The sequence below is a fragment of the Mercenaria mercenaria genome, unplaced genomic scaffold (genome assembly GCF_021730395.1).
Source record: "Mercenaria mercenaria strain notata unplaced genomic scaffold, MADL_Memer_1 contig_4411, whole genome shotgun sequence".
NCBI lineage: Eukaryota > Metazoa > Mollusca > Bivalvia > Venerida > Veneridae > Mercenaria > Mercenaria mercenaria.
In genome coordinates, this window is record NW_026462638.1 from 1 (window position 1) to 22,413 (window position 22,413).

At 36.5% G+C, this 22,413-nt stretch overlaps 1 protein-coding gene across 1 annotated transcript; it reads left to right on the forward strand.

Moving 5' to 3' along the window:
- The first annotated feature begins 1,311 nt into the window (after positions 1-1,311).
- LOC128553863 (protein timeless homolog) lies at positions 1,312-22,413 on the forward strand. The gene is made up of 17 exons (XM_053535054.1): positions 1,312-1,367; positions 2,956-3,025; positions 3,319-3,526; positions 4,203-4,345; positions 5,912-5,991; positions 7,108-7,237; positions 7,672-7,751; positions 8,447-8,626; positions 9,415-9,615; positions 10,525-10,593; positions 11,629-11,747; positions 13,548-13,795; positions 14,826-14,975; positions 15,786-15,965; positions 17,351-17,484; positions 18,550-18,720; positions 20,419-22,413. The coding sequence occupies exons 1-17, from the start codon at positions 1,352-1,354 to the stop codon at positions 20,538-20,540; spliced, it is 2,301 nt and encodes a 766-aa protein (XP_053391029.1). The 5' UTR covers positions 1,312-1,351; the 3' UTR covers positions 20,541-22,413.

The window sequence follows — 22,413 nt, forward strand, 5'->3', positions numbered from 1 at the left end:
CATGCATGTCAGCCAGTTTTTCCATTAACCCATCCTGCTTTTAAGAGACATATCTCTAAAACTGTTTTATGAATTTTCAAATAACTACTCTACTTCATAGGTTAATTCTTTCATTCAGGTATCTTAGAACCTTAACTAAAGTAATTCTGTTATTGCCAAGACGATATCTGAGAACCTTAAAGCGAGTCATGCCTAAATTATTAATTTAAAAAACATCTGTGATCAAATTTAGCTACTTGTGGGAACTTTAAAAGTTTTCTGAAAAAGGAAGTATGTGCTTAAAGCAGGACTAATTGATACAAGTTTTCCCTCTAATAATATCCTTTACATGTTGTGTTTCAAGTTGCTTTTTTATGCACAGATTTCAATGTATTTATGTTACTTTGCAGACATTTATAAAGTACTTGTAGTTGAAGGACTGTTACTGTAAGAAACTGCATTCTTGTGTGCGATTATAAATCTAGACCTTGTCCAATATTTGTTTCGTTTGATTGCATAAAGAAAAAAACAATTAATCGTTAATGGTGCAATACTGTTTTGAAATATAATAGAAAGAGAAAGCTGTACATTTCATGATTCTCATAACTTAAATATCAGCTGAAGTTTTAGTTGCTTTAAAAAAAAATACATGACAGGGTTTTTTTTCACTTTCTGCACTTTTTGTCCTAGATATATATTTTGTTGTGCATGTATTTCAGAAGGGTCTACAGAGTAAGTAGTACTTTTGAATAAAGAACTACTTTTTCATAAAAAAATTATTTGAAGTTTTAAACTCTTGAACTTGACTTTTACAAGGATTGGTTTGTGAGTTTAATGGCTGCATTATATTACGTAAGCATGGTACATTATTCTAATTTGTTGCAGTGCATTATGCTACCTTGGCATGGTGCATTAATCTATGCATTAGAATTGCTTGCTTCTGCCTCTACCCATCCAATCTTTATCTCTGAAATTGTTTAATGGATTTTGAAATAACATCACATACATTTTCATGGATACACACATGACGTAAGTCACTAGGCCTGATAGCTTTATTTCTTATCTGCTCCATGTCTTCTTAACCTTAGGAAGAATTTTCATACAGCTAGAAATAATTGTTTTACCCCATCAAGATGACATACAGAGCAAGCAAACCTGGTCACAATATCTTGAATTAGAAAGGATTTCATAAAACTAGCATCAGTTGTTTACCTCATCAAGACCTGGTGCAGCACATTTACTTTCCTAGGATCAAAGAGGCATCCCCTTTCAGTGATGGCTCAAGTTTTGAATGATAACTCTATGATTATAATAACTTTATGCATATTTTCCAGGGCCAACTACAGAGATTCCAGGTATACCCGAGGAAGGCATGGAAGAAATACAAGGTAAAAACATTGGTGTGTTCTATTTCTGTTTGCCATATCCACATTTGTTTTGTGATACAGGGTTAAAGTGAATCTCTCAAAGCAGAGATTGTTTTGTGATACACGGGTAGAGTATTAGTCTAATAAAGTAGAGGTTGTTCTGTGATACAGGAATAGAGTATTAGTCTAATAAAGCAGAGGTCATTCTGTGATACAGGGGTAGAGTATTAGTCTGATACAGGGGTAGAGTATTAGTCTAATAAAGTAGAGGTTGTTCTGTGATACAGGGGTAGAGTGTTAGTCTAATAAAGCAGAGGTCGTTCTGTGATACAGGGGTAGAGTGTTAGTCTAATAAAGCAGAGGTCGTTCCGTGATACAGGGGTAGAGTGTTAGTCTAATAAAGCAGAGGTCGTTCCGTGATACAGGGGTAGAGTGTTAGTATAATAAAGCAGAGGTCGTTCCGTGATACAGGGGTAGAGTGTTAGTCTAATAAAGCAGAGGTCGTTCCGTGATACAGGGGTAGAGTGTTAGTCTAATAAAGCAGAGGTCGTTCCGTGATACAAGGGTAGAGTGTTAGTCTAATAAAGCAGAGGTCGTTCTGTGTTACAGGGGTAGAGTGTTAGTCTAATAAAGCAGAGGTCGTTCTGTGATACAGGGGTAGAGTGTTAGTCTAATAAAGCAGAGGTCGTTCTGTGATACAGGGGTAGAGTATTAGTCTAATAAAGTAGAGGTTGTTTTGTGATACAGGGGTAGAGTATTAGTCTAATAAAGGAGAGGTCATTCTGTAATACAGGGATAGAGTATTAGTCTAATAAAGTAGAGGTTGTTCTCTGATACAGGAATAGAGTATTAGTCTAATAAAGCAGAGGTCATTCTGTGATACAGGGGTAGAGTATTAGTCTAATAAAGTAGAGGTCGTTCTGTGATACAGGGGTAGGGCTCTTATTAGTCTAATAAAGCAGAGGTCGTTCTGTGATACAGGGGTAGAGTATTAGTCTAATAAAGCAGAGGTCGTTCTGTGATACAGGGGTAGAGTATTAGTCTGATACAGCAGAGGTCGTTCTGTGATACAGGGGTAGAGTATTAGTCTAATAAAGCAGAGGTCGTTCTGTGATAAAGGGGTTGAGTATTGTCTAATAAAGTAGAGGTCGTTCTGTGATACAGGGCTAGAGTATTAGTCTGATACAGCAGAGGTCGTTCTGTGATACAGGGATAGAGTATTAGTCTAATAAAGCAGAGGTCGTTCTGTGATACAGGGGTATAGTATTAGTCTAATAAAGCAGAGGTCGTTCTGTGATACAGGGGTAGAGTATTAGTCTAATAAAGCAGAGGTTGTTTTATTGTACAAGGGGAGAGCATCAGTCTCGTAAAACAGAGGATTGTGCCTTTAAACCATGGTGAGAGGAATTTCAGATCTGTCTTCACAGTCTTATTGAATATGAAATGCTGGAAGAAGTCTTCCATGTTAGTTTATATTTGTTGTGAGATCTTCAGTTGCAGTTGATGTTGAATAAATATGTTTAAACTAAAACAAACAAATTATCCAAGATTTATTATTTATGCCCTTACTCTGACGTTAAACTTTGTGTTTTTGGGGGTTTTTTTTCAGAGGAAGAAGAGGAGACTGTTACCATGGAAATGTCTGAACAGGAGTTTGTTTTCAGAGACTTTGTTGTCAAGTATGCTTTTTTACCATTGTTGAGAAAATGTTAATTCAACCTGATCTTCGTACATATTTTTTTAACAAATCAAGGGAGGTAATAACGGTTTGCAATATACATATTTTAGATTGTTTTATGAAACTGATTGTGTGAAAGTTTTACTTTTTGGAAATCTTTTAATCTAGCAATTAATGCAAACATTTCTAAGTTATGTCAAAACCTTTGAGAGCACTTTTAATAACGACCTTTAGAAAAAGATTGTGTTGTTTTACTGTTGACAAGTTTTGTTTTACTTGGTGCTTCGTTTTCAGGTTTGCCAAGCCGGAGATATTGAAGGCATATGTCTTACTGACAGCAGACTTTCAGAAGAATTCTACACACACAAATCATTGCTGTATAAAGATGTTGCACCGTGTTGCCTTCGACCTCGGCTATATTGGAATGCTGTTTCAAATTTCTCTGTTCCGAGTTTTCCAGAAGATTATGCTTACCCCACTTGCAAAGGCCCAGAGATACAAGGTAAGACAGACAGTACCGGAGATGTAAGTTGAGGAAGGCTGAGAAATGCTCACATATTTAGAAATAATAAAGGCCGGTACAGATCTATAATTTGTCTAAGATATCCTTGAAATGTTCATATTTTACTTCCCAACCCAATACTTGCTTCTTTATAACTGCTTCCCAGTACAGCATCTGCTTGTAAACCCAGTACCCATTTTCCAACACAGTACCTCCTTCCTTCCCCAATACCTACTTCCCAACCAAATAACCTCTGTAGCCTAGTGGTAGAGCACCCACTGAAAATACGGGAGGTCATGGGTTTGCTGTCTGATGGTGTCATGTCAAAGATGTAAAATAGGTACTTGTAGCTTCCTTGCTTGGCACTCGGCATTAAGACGATAGTACTAGGACTGGTCAGTCTGGTGTCATGTCATTATAATGTTGAGGTATCTTGTCACATGTCTGCAACATGATAATTTAGTGAGTCAGCACTATAAAGTTGGGCATTGTGCTCAGTTTCAGTGTATTATATATTATTTACCTGTGTATTATTAGATGTATAAGAATTTGATTGCTTTTTCCCCATTAGAGCAATGTATCAATACTTAACCATTTTGAATATCCAAAGACAAGGCTACATTTTATTGTTGGTGTTCTTTCCTCAAGTTGAACCAGTGACTATTCTTTGTTTTAGGAAATAAGTAAATTTGCAGCATACATAGTGCGAAGGTTTGTCGAGGTAGCGGAGAACAACAAGAAAGTTTTCATGGAACTGCTGTTTTGGAAAACTAGTAAAGATTCTATTGAACTGGTGGAAGGATACGGCTCATACCAGAGGTAAAGTACCTGCAGTTACATAGAAAGGAGTAAATAATCATATTGAAAAATAAAAAATGTATCATTAGCTCGACTATTCGAAGAATAGGGGAGCTATTCTACTCGCCCCGGTGTCGGCGTGAGCGTCACACAAATGTTAAAGTTTGCGTACCACCCCAAATATTTTCAAAGTCCATTGAGATATTGCTTTCATATTTTGCATACTTGTTTACCATCATGACCCCAGTCTGTAAAAAGGAGGAGGCAACTCTATCGAGCATTTTGACTGAATTATGGCCCCTTTTCGACTTAGAATATGCTTATTGTAATGTTAAAGTTTGCGTACCACCCCAAATATTTTCAAAGTCCATTGAGATATTGCTTTCATATTTTGCATACTTGTTTACCATCATGACCCCAGTCTGTAAAACGGAGGAGGCAACTCTATCAAGCATTTTGACTGAATTATGGCCCCTTTTCGACTTAGAATAAATGTTAAAGTTTGCGTACAACCCCAAATATTTTCAAAGTCCATTGAGATATTGCTTTCATATTTTGCATACTTGTTTACCATCATGACCCCAGTCTGTAAAAAGGAGGAGGCAACTCTATCAAGCATTTTGACTGAATTATGGTCCCTTTTCGACTTAGAATATGCTTATTGTATTGTTAAAGTTTGCGTACCACCCCAAATATTTTCAAAGTCCATTGAGATATTGCTTTCATATTTTGCATACTTGTTTACCATCATGACCCCAGTCTGTAAAAAGGAGGAGGCAACTCTATCAAGCATTTTGACTGAATTATGGCCCCTTTTTGACTTAGAATATGCTTATTGTAATGTTAAAGTTTTACTCATAGCTTATATTATACTATCAAGCACTGAGAATAGTCGAGCACGCTGTCCACTGACAGCTGTTGTTATGCCCCTGGCATCTACTGATGCGGGAGGCATATAGTGATTGTCCTGTCCGTTCGTCCGTCCATACGAGATTAACCAAATGGGACCGTTTCATCTAGCATCAATACCCCTTACTAGAATGACTTGATACTAATGCAGATGTAACCTGTGACCATTCCTCATCTTCAAACATCACCTGACCTCAGTTTCACCTTGACCTTGACCTCGTTTGGGACTTAGGTTGCTTTGTATGGGCCATGTCTTGGTTAACCAAATGGGACCGTTTCGTCTAGCATCAATACCCCTTACTAGAATGACTTGATACTAATGCAGATGTAACCTGTGACCATTCCTCATCTTCAAACATCACCTGACCGCAGTTTGACTTTGAACTTGACCTCGTTTTGCACTTAGGTTGCTTTGTATCGACAAGGATGCCACCGGGGGCATCAAGCGTTTATTGAACACAGCTTCTTGTTTTTATATAGGATTAGACCAGGAACAAACCCTTTTGCTACTGTTAAAATGCACAGTTTTTGTGAAAGAAGTCATTAAAGAATCCACAATGTCTGGTGTATGGGTGGTATGAAATAAAAGATATATAGATATGAAATACTGTAAGGCAAGTTATAAGCTAAGTAAAACCAAAAATAGTTTATATCCAGCTTTGCTGTCTTTGTTTGCAGTAAAGGTAAAGTGTTATGGACGGAAGATGCTGAAATGGAAGTCCGCAGATTGTTTGAGGATTACAGGGAAAATGAAGAAGGTATATTGTCTATTATATGTCTTTCTAGATATTTTAACATATATACAGCCTCAGATTTAAAAGTGCACTTCTTGCAAGGCAGTACCAAACTTTGTAAATTTGAAGTTATCATAGCGCTTACACAGCCCGTCATTCTTGGCTTTAAACCGCTAGTGCTTACCAACTGCTCAACATCTCCTGTATATCTTTAAAAAAGCATCGCCTTAAGCAACGAAATAGACGTTTTGACCCATTTTTTCAGGCAATTTTGCACTGTGGCAATATGATAAGACTTGTCTTGAACTGAGAAATTGATTTTCTGAAGAATAGTTGGTTATAATAGTTTAATAATTGCCAAGTAGAATTTATAAAGTTGTGATGGTTTGAAGACTGTATTGCTTACATCTTTGATGCAATCAGATTCACAGAATTTCAGTATCTATAAAATAAAATTGAAGCTTTTGGTAATGTGCTAAAACTACTTGCATAATGAACACAAAGTTTCAAACTTTGGTGCTGAAACATGATTTATTACATATCTGCAAGTTAACTAAGTTACAGACCAGGCCTCATGTTCATAAAACATTTTCAGTCTCTGCTGAGTTTGAAAATGAAACTTTATTTCTCATCCATATATAAGTTGCATGTTTTAAACTAAATTTTAGGTTAATAACTGTTTTTGAAAACTTTTCAGTATTGATGGACAGTATCAACATGAATTTAATCTTGAAGTTCTAGTAAAATCTACTATCAAAACTTCAATCTCAAACTCAGCTGAGGCCGAAAACTGTTTTGTGTAATTCTGCTGTGTCTACAGCTGGCACACTCGCTGAAAGACTTGTTGTGATAGTTACAAAGAATCTCTGGAAGCATAGAATGCAAGCAAGCAAAATAATAGCAGACATGGTGTGACTGAGTCTGTTCATGAGAGGTAATAAAATGTGCAAGATCTTCACGCCCCCTAGCACTGGCTAAAGCAGAATTCTGTTACACAAAAATAGAATGTACTCCATGACCCTAAAGGACCAGAAAATATAACAACACTGAGCCCCAAGTACAAGTTCATACATTATTGTATGGTATGTTTAACTGAATAATCATTAAATCTTCTGATATCCTATTTATTTAATCTTACAGAGGACAAGGACACAGTAGATTGTATCATGGAGAGAATCACTGACCCCTCTAAAACAAGGGGTCAGATCATCAGGGAACTCAAACGGCAGGAACTTATAGAAAGTGCAAAGGATTTGAAGAAACCAAAAAGGTCCGTTTAAATTTTAGCATACTTGCTTAGATCTGTTGTTAATTTAAATTACATATCTACTATTTTAAACAGCAATAACACAAAGCGACCAAATAACGAAGGAAATTTTTGACAGGCATAGATATTGTTAAAAGAGTAAGTTTGCAATCAATGTAAAGTATATGGTCTTAAGATCTAGACCTAATTTTCATGAGTCAGTTATTGTCTTTGTAGTATTAAAATCCTTTTTTTTTTGAGAATTGTCTCTGAAACAAATTGGTCATTGTCTTCTGTTTTTACTGAATCTCCTCCCCACCTCTAGCACTTTCGTTACTGTACAACTATATACACCTGAAAAGTTTTCTCTACTGTCCTTTAATATGTCAATTAAATGCAGAAAAAAAATAAAAACCTATGTGTTATTTTGTTGCGTTAATCTCTATTTCTTTGTACAGTGGAACACGGGCTGGGCCTTGGAGAGAAGAGGATGAGCTTGAACTACGAGAATTGTTTGACAGATTTAAAGATTCTGATGGTAGAGTAATTTTCCTGTTTCTTCTGTAGTTTTGACCACACATTTATCATTTTACGTGTATTTTGTGGTACCAAATTTATATAGCACCCTATTCATAGTTAACATGTCCAAAGGTGCTTTATGTACAAAAGCGTATAATTATGGTGCACAGAAAAACTAGCATGTCAACTAGTCTAGGTTGAAAAAGCTCATTATTTGTTTGGCAGATAGATGCAATCTGCTGTACCTGCTGAAACAGTTTGGTTATACTTGATAGCTAAATGTTGACAGGGCTTTTTCACCTATAAATCTATCTCTGGTAACAGGAGGTAGTCCCTCCTCTAAAAAGTATGGGCTTTTTTTTTTCAACAATTTGAACTTTAAATACTAAAATGATTGTTACAGTTTTTGCTGTTTTAAAATAGTTTTGCTAAATTGTATGCATTTTGGGTCTTTAGACAATTATGATGTTGAACAGTTTTTAAGTTCTTTCCCACATTGTAAATATTACACACAAAAAACTTCTTGATATAGATTTTCGTAACTTGCAGTTTTTCTCAAGACAATTTCCTAATTCCATTGGTGTCGGTGGCCATTCCAAAGTTATGAAAAACGGCCTGGTTAAGATGGATGCTGGAAACTTGTATATCACCTATCGATATGTAACAAAAACATTTTATTTTTTATAGCAAGCACAAAATTTATTGAATTTTCAGACCCAGTTGGTGCCATTATACCAGAGATGTGTAAGAAACGAAGTCGTCCAAAGATAATGGAGAAACTTTTGAGTATGGGGCTTGTATCTGACCGGAAGGAGTTGTACAAGAAAAGGGGCAAATCAGGGGCCAGGTCCCGCAGCAGACGGAACATGTCTGACAATGAAAGTGGAGATGAAGGTATCTGTTTGAAGATCTGCCTTCCCTAAGTTTCAGACTTTTAACGTTGATGAATGAATAAAGCTTTAAAGCCTAAGTACTTCATTTTAGACGCTGTCATATCAGATAAAAATGCTTGGAAAAGCAATTTTTGTTTAAAATTTTGCTTTATTTTTGTCGGAAGTGTTTGTCATAGAAAAGTGAAATTATTCATTCCTTTAGAAGGTATTAATAGCAAATGTATGTTTGTCTGCCAGTGAATTGAAACATACAATGTTAAGAGCAAAATTTACCTTGCATGTGATGTTTTTAAGGACATACACTAAAATTAGGGGCAAAATTTTTCCAGTAAAATTTCCTCAAACTGGATATTGAAGGACAATCATCTAAGAAAAAATAATGCAATAAAAGTCCTAGGTTACTGGAATTGAAATAGAGTTAGCTGCCCTTGAAATTGGCATTTTCCCCATATGTCTTTAACTTTCAAGAAAGATTTTTATATACTAAATGCAAAGGCCTTACACAAACAACAGTATAGGCTGAGTGAATGGCGTGTCAGTTATTAGCCTACTATTGCTCAAGGTCCAAAGGATCGATGGCCAATAGTTTTTGTTAGTGACCAGCAGGCCATTCAATAAAAGAAACAAGTCATGTGAAAATAATTTTCACAATTTCAGTTTTAAATTTTTGACTTTCAAGTCTGGTAAATATGTGTGTATATATAATAGGTAGCTCAAACAATGGACTCTGGATTTATGTTATTGTTAGTAGGTTTGTGATAATAGTTGTTTTATTGCTGCTTTCTGCAGGTCTACGGGAATTACCATCAGACTATGAGGATGATTTAGGTCGCAGATCTCGAGACAGTAGTGATGTGAGCAGTGTAGGTAGCAGTAGTTCCGACTCTGACAGCGGTGATGACGGAGGTGAAGATGCCGTCAGTACCAGTAATAGATCAGCTGAGTCAGCAGAAAATATGTCTGATATAATCAAAGCCCTGGTTGATAAAGGTAATAATTGCAGAGAGAAAAATGTAATAGTGCTGCTATAGGCTATTGTAAATTCATTTCCTGATTTTCAGTTGTTGGGGGTTTTTTTGCTGTTGTTTTTATGCCCCCAAAGGGAGGCGTCCGTTCATAAGTTTGTTCGTTTGTCACAACGTTAACTTTTTGCATGAAGGCATTTTACTCGCGAACCACTGCACCCAGGACCTTCAAACTTCACATGCTGATAGTACTTATTGAGTACACGACCCCTATTGACTTTGGGGTCACCAGGTCAAAGGTCAAGGTCACCAGGTCAAAGGTCAAGACACTGCGGGGACATTTGTCACCATTAGTGACAGCTCTTGTTTCTTCTTTTTTTTTCAGTATACGCCCGCCCGCTTAGCTCAGTAGGTAAGAGCGTTGGTCTACGGATCTCGGGGTCGCCAGTTCAATCCTCGGGCGGGGCGTATGTTCTCCGTGACTATTTGATAAACGACATTGTGTCTGAAATCATTAGTCCTCCACCTCTGATTCATGTGGTGAAGTTGGCAGTTACTTGCGGAGAACAGGTTTGTACTGGTACAGAATCCAGGAACACTGGTTAGGTTAACTGCCCGCCGTTACATGACTGAAATACTGTTGAAAAACAGCGTTAAACCCAAAACAAACAAAACAAATTTTCAGTATACACTTTTAAAAAGATTAATTAGTTATTATTGAAGCAAATTCAAAAGATGTAGATTTTTGCTCAGAGGAGATTAAAATAAATATCCTTTTCACATTGAAAGAAATATTAAACCTTATTTTGCTTTTTCACATCATGAATTCAAAATATGAATGGAATTTTTCCACCCTGTTGATTGTCATATTAAAGAAAAATGAATGTTTTATTGTGAACATTATAAATTCCAAAATTCCATGTTTGTTCTTCAGGTTATAAGGACCAATTAGCTTGGATACAAAGGGGACTGAATCGTACAGCTGGTGATAGAGAAGAAGAAGGTAAGAGTTCACTCCCTTTATGAATTTTGAGCTGCTCTGAAGGTTTTGACTATGTAATTGAACATTCATTAGTAAAGAAAATAAGCATAGCCGTCAGATGGTGTCTTTTCCCCGTATGTATAATTATATTATGTATATTTGTAAGGTGGAAACTTTGAAAATCTTTTTACAAGAAACTGCTGACTTAATACACAAAAGTTCCTTTACAAAGATTGTTCAGATTATTGTGATACATCAAAAAAGGTAGTTATTCCATTTCTTCTAAAACATGACCACCGCCTCAGTAGCTTAATGGTAGAGTGCCCACTTCGAGTGCTGAAGGTTGAGTTCGATCCCTGGCCACGACATATCAAAGACAAAAAATGGTACTTGTAGCTTCCTCTCTTGGCGCTCAGCATTAAGAGGATAGTGCTAGGACTGGTCAGGCCGATGTCAGTATAATGTGACTGGGTGGGGTATCATGTCACGTGTCTACAGTGTGATATTCTAGTGAGGCAGCACTATAAAGTTGGGCATTGTGCTCACTGCTACAAGTAGACACCATCGTTTACATGACTGAAAAAAATGTTGAAAAAGACGTTAAAAGCGAACACACACAGACACACACTCTCTAAAACATGACCGTATGAAGTAGCTTCACAGAAATGTTGCTAAGGTTACCATCTACCAAGATTGTTCATAACAATCTGAGTAGTCAAAAAAATGTGACCTTTAGAGCTAAGAATAGAAATAATCTTCCAGTGCCATTTCCTCCTAAGCCTAGGACCTGCTCTTAGTTTTAAGTTACAATTTCACTGACATGTTCCTTTAGTGGTTGCTGCTAAAATTGTTAAAGCCATCTTGATCCCTCAATAAAATACGACTACCAGTGGCAGGTCCCTGATATGGCTGTATGGAAAACTTTAAAACTCTCCACTAAATCTGCACTCAGATTTCAAAGTAATTTTGCAAAAGTGTTTCTTGCTGTGAAACTCAGGTGAGTGATATAGGGCAATCATGACCGACTTGTTCAGCAGTATTGTTGTACTTTTACAGACGAAGATGTAGGTGTGCCTATTGTACCACTGACTGAGGAGAATGAGACGGCCATGGAGGACGAGGTGTTCCTGTCATTTCTTTCTAAAATTGGAATGGCTGCTCCAGCAAATGAACAGGTTCTCACTTTTAGAAAAATGACTTTGGAAAAACAACAGTTTTATGTCTTATGAAGTTCCTGTTTGAAGTTTTTAGCTCACCTAAGCCAAAGGCTCATGGTAAGCTTTTGTGACTGCTCAATGTCCATCGTCAGCCGTCCGCCGTGCGTCCGTCAACATTTTCTAAAAAAATCTTCTTCTTGAAAGCCACTTGGCAGAATTACAGCAAACATCACAGGAATGATCCTTGGGTGGTCCCCTTTCAAAATTTTTCAAAGAAATTAATTCCATGCAGAACTCTGGTTGCCATGGCAACCAAAAGGAAAAACTTTAAAAATCTTTTTGTCCAAAACCACAAGACGTAGAGCCTTGATATTTGGAATGTGACATCATCTTATGGTCCTCTATCAAGATTGTTCAAATTGTGCCCCTGGGGTGAAAAGAGGCCCCACCCCAGGGATCACAAGTTTTACATAGACTTATATAGGAAAAACTTTAAAAATCTTCTTGTCTAAAACCACAAGACCTAGACCTTTGATATTTGGTATGTAGCATTGCCTTGTGGTCCTCTACCAAAATTATTCAAATTATTACCCTGGGGTGAAAAGAGGCCCCGCCCTGGGGGACTTCAAGTTTTACATAGACTTGTATTGGAAAAAACTTTTAAAAATCTTCTTGTCTGGAACTACAAGACCTAGGCCTTTGATATTTTGTATGTAGCATTGCCTTGTGGTCCTCTATGAAGATAGGTCAGATTGTGCCCCTGGGGTGAAAAGAGGCCCCGCATCAGGGAGTCCAAGTTTTACATAGACTTGTATAGGAAAAAACTTTAAAAATCTTCTTGTCTGAAACTACAAGGCCTAGGTTTTTGATATTTGGTGTGTTGCATTGCCTTGTGGTCCTCTACCAAAATTGTACAAATTATTACCCTGTGGTGAAAAGAGGCCCTGCCCTGGGAGTCCCAAGTTTAACATAGACTTATATAGGGGAAAAAAAAATCTTCTTGTCTGAAGGTTCAAGGCCTAGGCCTTTGATATTTTGTATGTATCATTGCCTAGTGGACCTCTAACAGGATTGTTCAAATTATGCCCCTGGGGTGAAAAGAGGCTCCATCCTGGTGGTCACTTGTTATATGAGTTAGATAGGAAAAAATACTTAAGAAATTATCAGATCATATTTCCTAGACTGTTTAATTATATTTACCTAATGTACCCAAGTGATTACGTGTCACCTTACTGTGACCTTGACCTACTGACCCACTTTCTTGTTTTTTTGAGATACAGCCTTGAAATTTGGATGACATGTACAGTTTTGCATACCGATCTTAAAACTGACTTTCAGTTACCATGAGTGTGACCTACTGACCTACATTCTAATATTTAGCATCAGTTTGCCATTTTAAACATGTGGCTCATATTACTCAGGTGAGCGATTTAGGGTCATCATGACTCGCTTGTTCCAGTTTGTTAAATATTCTTTGACTTACCTAATTGTAAACTGTGTTGTTTCTCCTCGGAAAAAGTAAGGGATATTGATTGCTTTTGCCTTCTTGGTTATTTAGTTAGGTATGTGTTATTTTTCTAGAGTTCCCATGTTTGATCCAAGGAGGAGGGGACATTTCCTTGGTGAGGATCTGACAGAAAACAGTACCTCTGAATTCATTAGTAAATACAGTGTCTAATGCATTTAAACATATTCTCATTCTCAGAAAAAAGTATTTTACAGTAAAGATTAAGTACAGGAAACTTGACCGTAAATGAAGTAAGAGGCCTCTTTTAAGCACGTTATCTGTTTACATGTATATCATTCCTGTTGCACCAGGAAGCGTTTTGGAGGATTCCAGCCGGTTTAAGTCCCGCAGAGCTCCGTAATATTGCTTCTGGTTTGACGTTAGATGAAAATGACGAACCTGTCAATGCAGACAGAATTAAAATCAAGAAAGTGGAAATGAAAAAGAAGCAAAAGAAAATAAAGAAGAGAAAGGAACCCAAACAGAAGAAAAATGCCAGCAAGTTTGCTGCATTGAAAGAATTAGTAAAAAAGAAAGCTGAAGCAAAGAAAACAAAAAGGTAAAATTAATGACTATGACTTAAAAAACTGTTTGGAAGAGAATTGATAGCAAATTTCTGTCTGTTATGTGTCAGTCTTAAACTGTGGAGTAGCTAGTGCGAACTAGAAGATAAATGGGGAAATAAAGGGTGTGTGGGTCAGTCTTAACCAATGTCTTTTCTGTAGGACTACATTTGGTCAGTCTTAACCAATGTCTTTCCTGTAGGACTACATTTGGTCAGTCTTAACCAATTGAATGTCTTTTCTGTAGGACTACATTTGGTCAGTCTTAACCAATGTCTTTTCTGTAGGACTACATTTAATAAGAGGGGCCTCCGTGGCCGAGTGGTTAAGGTCGCTGACTTCAAATCACTTGCCCCTCATCGATGTGGGTTCGAGCCTCACTTGGGGCGTTGAATTCTTCATGTGAGGAAGCCATCCAGCTGGCTTATGGAAGGTCGGTGGTTCTACCCAGGTGAAGACCTGGGGTCTATCGCCACCATTAAAGCTGGAAAGTCGCCATATGACCTATCAAGTGTCTGTGTGACGTTAAAATTTAAATAAAAAAAAACAACAAAAAAAACATTTAGTAAGAATGTAGACTGGCATGCATATTCCTCTTGTACCCTGTGGTTCTGACTGACAACCCTACCAATATAATAGTCTATGTAGAGAACTGTTGGTAAACTTACCTGCATTATAAAACTTTGATTGCTTAGAATATTACAACTTGTATTCCTACTCCTGTATTGTCAAGAAGAGTCTGTAGTTCAAATGGACTGTGACTCAATGCAGACTTACAGACTCCGGTACATACCGGATTAACTAAATTTGAACGAAAATATTTTAAATGTATATATTTTGTAACCATGGTGATACTAACCCTAACCTTTAGTCAATATTTTATGCATTTTGTACACTAAATGCATGCGGACATGCAAAAATATGCATATTTTTGCTGTGCGCTACAATTGATAATCACTTTCGGGCATGCGCAGAAGACCGCTCCAAGTCTGCAGTGAGTTACATCGGTTAAAATGATGCTTACAGGGTCAGAAAGAAGCATGATTCAGGGGAGACTGGTTCACAAAATGAAGGAATAAAGTCACCTGTGAGAGAAAGTAATGCTGAGAACCAGACTAGAAATTCTTCAAGTAAAAAGAAGAGAGTGAAACAGATGGCAGACTCCGACAGTGACAGGTAACTTTTGTCTAGTTATAAAATTGGTCATTTCTTTAACTTGTCAGCTAGGATGGGTTTTATCTTAACACGTCGGATTGTCTTTAAGGTAGTTCTGCCGATATGATAATCTGAAAGTAATGGTGTAACATTGCTTATCCGGAAGTCATAGAATAATGCCTGGACCTGTTTTTGGGACATGAAAATCATTGATGAATTAGTGGCAATCCTTGTTAGTTTATAAAAACGGCAATTTTACTAACTTTCAGGAGACAAAATATGATTATGAAAATTTAGATACATGATTAAAATTCCACATAATGCCCCAAGACCGGCTTGAAATTGCTAGAGCTCTTAAATCATAAGCAAATATCTCAAAAATAAACACATGTATCAATAAATTTTATTTGACTAAAGCAACTTCATTGTCATAGTATATGCTGAAGATTTAAAAAAAATAAGGGTTTAATCAAGTTCTTTAATATAGAAAAGTTCATATCTAAATGCCAGTACCTTAATAAAAGTGCAACAATATGCAAGTAGAGATTTGTATAGAAATACTCCAAAAACAAGATGTTTTATTTTTTGCATTCTACATACTGGTAGTCTAATAACCTTCAAAAATAGTAAATGCTGGATTCATTTGACTTCTAATCATTTTTGGGCATAATGCATGCCCATTTACAAACTTTATTCTGTCTTTTTTTAGAAAAACCAACAATGAAACTGAAAGGAAGATTCAACCCTGTGTTGTTTTTCTAAGAGAAAATATAACAATGAATCTTTTTGTAGAAAAAAAAAACTTAAAAAGAAACTCCATTATTGTTTCAGTGAAGAAGATATTCCACTTACCAGTCTGAGATCAGAGCACCAGTCTGCAGGCACAGGAACTCAGTCTGATGGCGAAGCTGGGACACAGTCACCAGAAAGAAGCAAGTCTAGTTCCCAGTTGTCCCATTCTTCCCAGAAGAAAAGGAGATTGAAAAAGGTGGTGTCATCAGATAGTGATAGGTGGGTTTTTATTTTGTTGTATTTTCTGTTACTGTAAACCTAGAATTGTTTTCGCGCTTTTTAAATTAGCGCCTTTTGCGGGTAGTATATTTCCGTGAAATTAAATAGCCGCGAAAAACTCTGTTCTAACAAAAACGCGAAAGATTCTAGCTTCAGCTTATATAGATCACTATAAAATGGTTCTGTGCTTACACATACCTGGATACTAATAATTCATATTCTAGTACCGTAATTGTATAACATGAGTGCACAAATACACATTATTTCAATTGATTTACAATTTACTTACTTATGAAGCAACAGCATTTTCAATATTGATCCGTAAGGCAAACAGGGGATAAAAACAAAAACAGTATGCATCTATCGAATAACATATACATGCAATTTGCAGTCGGCAGCCAATACGATATATTAATTGTAAGTAAAATAGTGTGTCTATTTCTGCTAAGTGTGGATTAATCGCCTATTTAAATGGCAAACAAATGACAGTGTAATAACAGCAATTTACTGACTGTCAATAATTGGAGGTGTGAATAACCGTTGATATGGATGAAAAGGATTAGGGTGCATTTATAAGTGAAGGGTACAATAAAACTGAATGTTTTCGAGAATACTATAAATGCAACTATGCAGTGATACTTACCTTATTATACTAAATATGTTCACTTGCGACTTCATATTCGCGGGATTCGCGATGGATATGATTCCGCGAAGATTTGTATCCGCGAAAATGTTCATGTTGTGAAAAACGCGAAATATAGTATCCGCGAACATTTCTAGGTTTACAGTATCTGTAATTTAGCATGTTTTGGTCAGATCAGTGTCAAATGTTAGTGTATACCCTGTTGGTCACACAAGAGCTTTACCAGCATATCTTGTATCATATGTTGAATAAAAATCTCTCTCTCTTTTCAACTTGACCGTAAGAGGCAAATGTTCAACAAGATCGGGTCTTACTGGTTGTTCTGCTGAATATTTTCTGTCTGCTTCATCTTATTAAAAGTTTGATAGATGTATAAAATGATTTATGAAAAGTTGTTACCTCAGTGCAGAACTATTTCTGTTTCAGCCTGCCCACTTTGCTCAGTAGAGAGAGCGCAGATCTATGTATTGCGGGGTTTTGAGTTCGATGCACGGGCGAGGCATTATGTTCTCCGTGACGATTTGATAAAAGCATTGTGTCAGAAATCATTCGTCCTCCACCTCTGATTCATGTGGGGAAGTTGGCAGTTACTCGCAGAGAACAGGTTTGTACTGGTACAGAATCCAGGAACACTGGTTAGGTTAACTTTAACAGGGCAAGGATTATGAATTTTACTAAAATACCATGCAAAATGAATCCATGTTTCAATACTAATACAAGAACTCTTTATTCTTGTTTTCAGTGATGATGACATACCACTGAAGAATTTGGCAACAGAGACACAGTCTGACTCTGACAAGGAGAACCAGTCACAGGATTCCCAGAGTCAGCCATTGTTGTTCTTGTCCAGTAGTGACGAAAGTGATCAGGAAAATGGTAAGCTTTCTTGGTAAACAGACACAGTCGAATTCTAATGATTATTCCTTACAGGGAAAACCGGTCACAGGATTCAGAGTCAACAATAGCAGTGAAGAATGTTACCGTGAGAAGAATAAGCTTTCTTGGTAAACAGAGACACAGTTGGCTTCTGACTGCTATGATGTTTTGGATCAAAAGTTTGTGATAGCATTGTCTTAACTGACTTGAGGATATCGATGGTGTCGATCAAAATTCCCGAAAAATAAAAAGGTGGTTTTCCGGAGAGGCAAAAAACTAAGTTTTAGTGTTTCCCACCTTTTCCATATCAAACATGAAATACCGAGTAATGAATTTTTTCAGATCAATTTCTGAAAAAAGTAAACAACACAGAACATCCATACTTGCAATGCTGATTGGTATTTGGATGTGCTACATGCTTGACTATTGAAAAGACCCTTGTAACTTAAGAAAATGTTGAAATTCACTATTTGGCTTTTTTTCCAATCGGCAAATTCATTCGGCATTTTCTATCTATCTCATTATTCGGTATTCTATTTCTTCGTTTCACCCCTTTCCCATTGGCTAATTGACCCAAGATTTGGAGAGAGTGTGTGCGGGAAAATGCTGAACATTATTCGGCAAAGAAAAAATAGACATTTTCATTATTTGGGATTTTCGATCGATATGTGGACTAATTCAGTTTCAGCTTTGGTGTAGAAATTCTTCCATGTGAGGAAGCCATCCAGCTTTCTTACGGAAGGCCAGTGGTTCTGTTTAGGTACCTGCCCGTTTTAATGCCCAGAGGGGCACTTTGGGTCTTCCTGCACCATCAAAGCATGAAAGTTGCCATATGACCTAAAATTGTGTTGGTGTCATGTTAAAAATTGTTATTGACTATCTTTGTTTTCTAAGCACAGTAGAGCCTTTATTTTGTAACTGTTTTAACCTTTTTATGAAGATGCATGCTTCAAACATATTTAATAAGTGATTTGATTCATACTGAAATACTGTGAAATGGTTAGAATCTTTACTTTGCAGTATTATTGTATTATAAAGTAAAATGTTGACTTAAACTATTTTAAGGTGCTACAAAAAGTCAAGATACTCCTCCCAGTAAGGCAGCAAGCCAGTCCAGCAAGAGGTCAAGGTCAAGTGATTCTGAGACCGAGGTCAGCCAGGGTCAAGTCAAGAAGAAGGCAAGACTTGTTGACAGTGAAAGCGAGGATGACCAGCCTTTATCTTCAGTTGCTGAAGGTAGTGTTACAATGGCTAATTGATATCAGTAGTATGAATGATTATGCTTTCCAAAAAAGTATAAAGACAAATGAATAAACATTTTCTTCATCCAGTTATTGATCCTTATACCCTCCTGATACAAAGTATATGAGTGCTTTATTTGAGTCTTTTTTCCATCAGTTGTAACATTGTCAAGACAAAGTGCAGAGCACATGACAAGGATACAGCCTCCAAGGCCAGTATCACAGAGGATAAAGATCAGATAGCTTAAATACGTATCTTCTTAACAACTGGAAAGCATTTCATAAAGTTAGCATCAGTTGTTAGTCTCATCCATAACACATGCAGCGCACAACCTAGGTCACTAGGCCCAATTTGAAAGTCATAGATGTTCGAGGTCAAATTGTTCAAATTAGCATCTGGGAGCCCTTTCATAAGACTAGCATCATTTATTAACCTCATCAAGAGGATATGCAAGGTCAAGGTCAATCTTGAAGGTCAAAGGTCATGATCAGAACATTTTTTTTCCTGTATCAAAATGGTGTCAGAGGGTATTAATTATATTTAATTCAGTTTATTATAATTTTCAACACAGTCAGACTTGAGGAGCATAAATGAGAATACTGTAAGGCAGATGTTCCTGCTGAAAAAATTCAGCTAGAGGCCTCTGTGGCCGAGCAGACTTTAAAGATAATATGGTGTAATAGCCATATTTCATATCTTGTAACCGGATGGTAATATTTAAATGAAATTTGGTCACTTTAAAGACATTGAAAATTAAAAACGTTTCATCAAGAGATTTTTCAAATTTTATCATTTTTTGGGGAGATAATCGGTATTGAAGTTAACATTGATGCCTATGGGAAATATATAATTTCTTTGATTATGAGAATCTGAACTTGAGTTTCGAGAAAATTTTGCTGTTGAAAGCTGCATTATATGATTCTGATACAAATATCAAAGGGAAATCTAAAATTCCCCATAGGGAAAAGGAGAAAATTATTTTTTTCTAGTTTTCAGGGAAAACCAAAATTATCAGGGGAGGTAATCTAAAGGAAGTTTTTGAGAACTTCTGTCACTATATAACTTGTCAATATGCACCTTTTTACTATCGTTTGACATTTTCAAAGCTTACATTATCAAATTGTTTGTATGCTTTTGGTGAAATAGAGGCCTAGTGTTACAGGTAGTCTACCTTAAATTACTTGCCCCTCACCTATGTTGGCACAGGGTGTTGAATTCTTCATGTGAGGAAGCCATCCAGCTGACTGATGGAAGGTCGGTGATTCGACCTAGGTGCACGCCCGTGATAAGGGCACCTGGGGTCTTCGTTCACCATGAAAAGCTGGAAAGTGACCATATGACTTATACTTGTGTTGATGTGATGCTAAACCCAACACCAACAAAAAGAATGTCAGCTTGCTTGCCACAGGTGTAATACTTGCAGGCTCTCTGAGGGAATATTTAAGTACTGCTTGATCCACTATGGCTGTTTTCACCCGGAAGTTCTACCTCTAAAGATATGCAAGAACTATTATTAGCTGTAGTCTACATATAACATCTTGAGGACTGGCTGTTTTGAATTTTGAAAAGGTTTTGAATTTATATTGCTTATAAATATATTTTTCATGGAAAATCACTATCTAATTCTGAGCATCTAATATTAAAAGTCAATAACCTAAAGTATTTCAAGATACTGTGTATATATCATTTCAGGAACATTCCCAGCTACTCTATACACACAGGGGCCTGAGTCAGACTCGGATCTAGATGATCATGTACCACTGAGAAAAGTTATACAGAAAAAGAACATGATTGAAAGTGATGATGAAGATTGAAATACTGACTTCAGAAAGAATTGGAAATTCTCTGCCTGTTAAAACAGTAAAAACTGAGAATTTGACAGTGAAATATTAAACTATTTTGCATTTAATGTATTTTACTGTATTTCAGCTGGGAAATAGGAACAACACAGCCACAAAAAAATCTGGTGCTTGATTTTCGAGTTTGGTTTTACATGTGGAACACATATTATTAAAAAAAATATATCTGTAAAGTGATTTTAACTAAATATTACCCATTTAATTAGTGAAAGGTCAGAATCAGCACTTATGATATTACCATGTTTGTTTGAAATGTGTATATGTATATTGCCTAGACAAGAAAGTAAGGAGCTGATAATCAGCAGTTGAAGTTCTTGTGTTCACTCAGTAATAGCATTGAATGTGTATTGTAGCAAAGTGCTCAAAAAGAAACTAGAAACAAGAAACTTTGCAGAAATGTTTTGAGTTTGGTTTTGCTCTCTCCTTATAACAGCTGACTAATGGCCCCTGATTTAGTAATTTTAAAAAAAAAATCTTACACCGGTTAAAAAAGTAATTGGCCAAGACACGGACATTTTGCTGGAATAATGTCAGAATGTGAACCTATGTACCATGGATTTAAGACAAGATCATTATTACTGTATGGAAAAAAGTTACCAATAACCTTAGGCTCCATGTGTTTTACAAACAGTTGATGCTGATTTTTTATGCCCCCGGCATCTACTGTTGCGGGAGGCATATAGTGATTGTCCTGTCCGTCTGTACGAGGTTAACCAAATGGGACACGTTTCGTCTATCATCAATACCCCTAACTACAATGACTTGATACTAATGCAGATGTATCCTGTGACCATTCCTCATCTTCAGACATCACCTGACCTCAGTTTGACCTTGACCTTGAACTTGACCTCATTTTGGACTTGGGCTGCTTTGTATCGACAAGGATGCCACCGGGGGCATCAAGCGTTTATTGAACGCAGCTTCTTGTTTCATCTGTGACAACTGATGTCCAAAAAATGATCTACCAGTACATGTTCACAAAGTAAAAACTGCGAGATATTGCATCTTTAGCTCGACTTATCGAAGAATTAGTCCGAGCTATTCTATTCACTCTGGCATTGGCGTCAGCATCACACATTGGTTAAAGTTTTTCTTTTTCTAGGTCAATAACCAACCTCACTGGGTCAAGTCCCGTAACTCTGGGCAAATCCTGGTTATAGTTTTGCGTGGAACTTATTATCTCAAAAACTAATGAAAATATGGAATTAAAACTTTACACATTTCTTTAGGTTTATAAAACTAGGTCATAGTATAAAGTCCCATAACTATGACATGTATTTTGAAAAATTATGTCCCCTTTTTGACTTAAAAACTTCCGATTAAAATTTTGCATGTAAGTTGCTATATCCAAAACTAATGCAGGTACTGGATTGAAACTCTATAGATATTTTAACATTTAGGGTAATGTTCCTGTTTCTGGGACAACAATTTGAATGGTCCAGCATTGGCCGTCTTACAGACAGCTCTTGTTACTAAAGAAATAAGATGAACAATGTTATATTAATATCCCTTGTAATACACATGAAATGTATATAAAGAAACTTTTTTACAAAAGTGAAATACAAGGGTATAAACCTATGTAGAGGTACTTGCCTCAGTTTACAACCAAATCTTTTGAGCATAGTTCTACTGTGCTGAAATTCATAAAAGTGCTCGTCAATTACTGTTGCCTTGTGTTTCCTGTGCTTGAAAGTAGCTCTGTGTTCAGCAGTTACACTGTTGTATGTGGACTGTTTATTCAATATTTATTTTGTATGTTCACCAAATGTGTTGTTTTTTTCATATTTGTGATACTATACAGTTGTCAAAATAAATGTAGATTATCTTA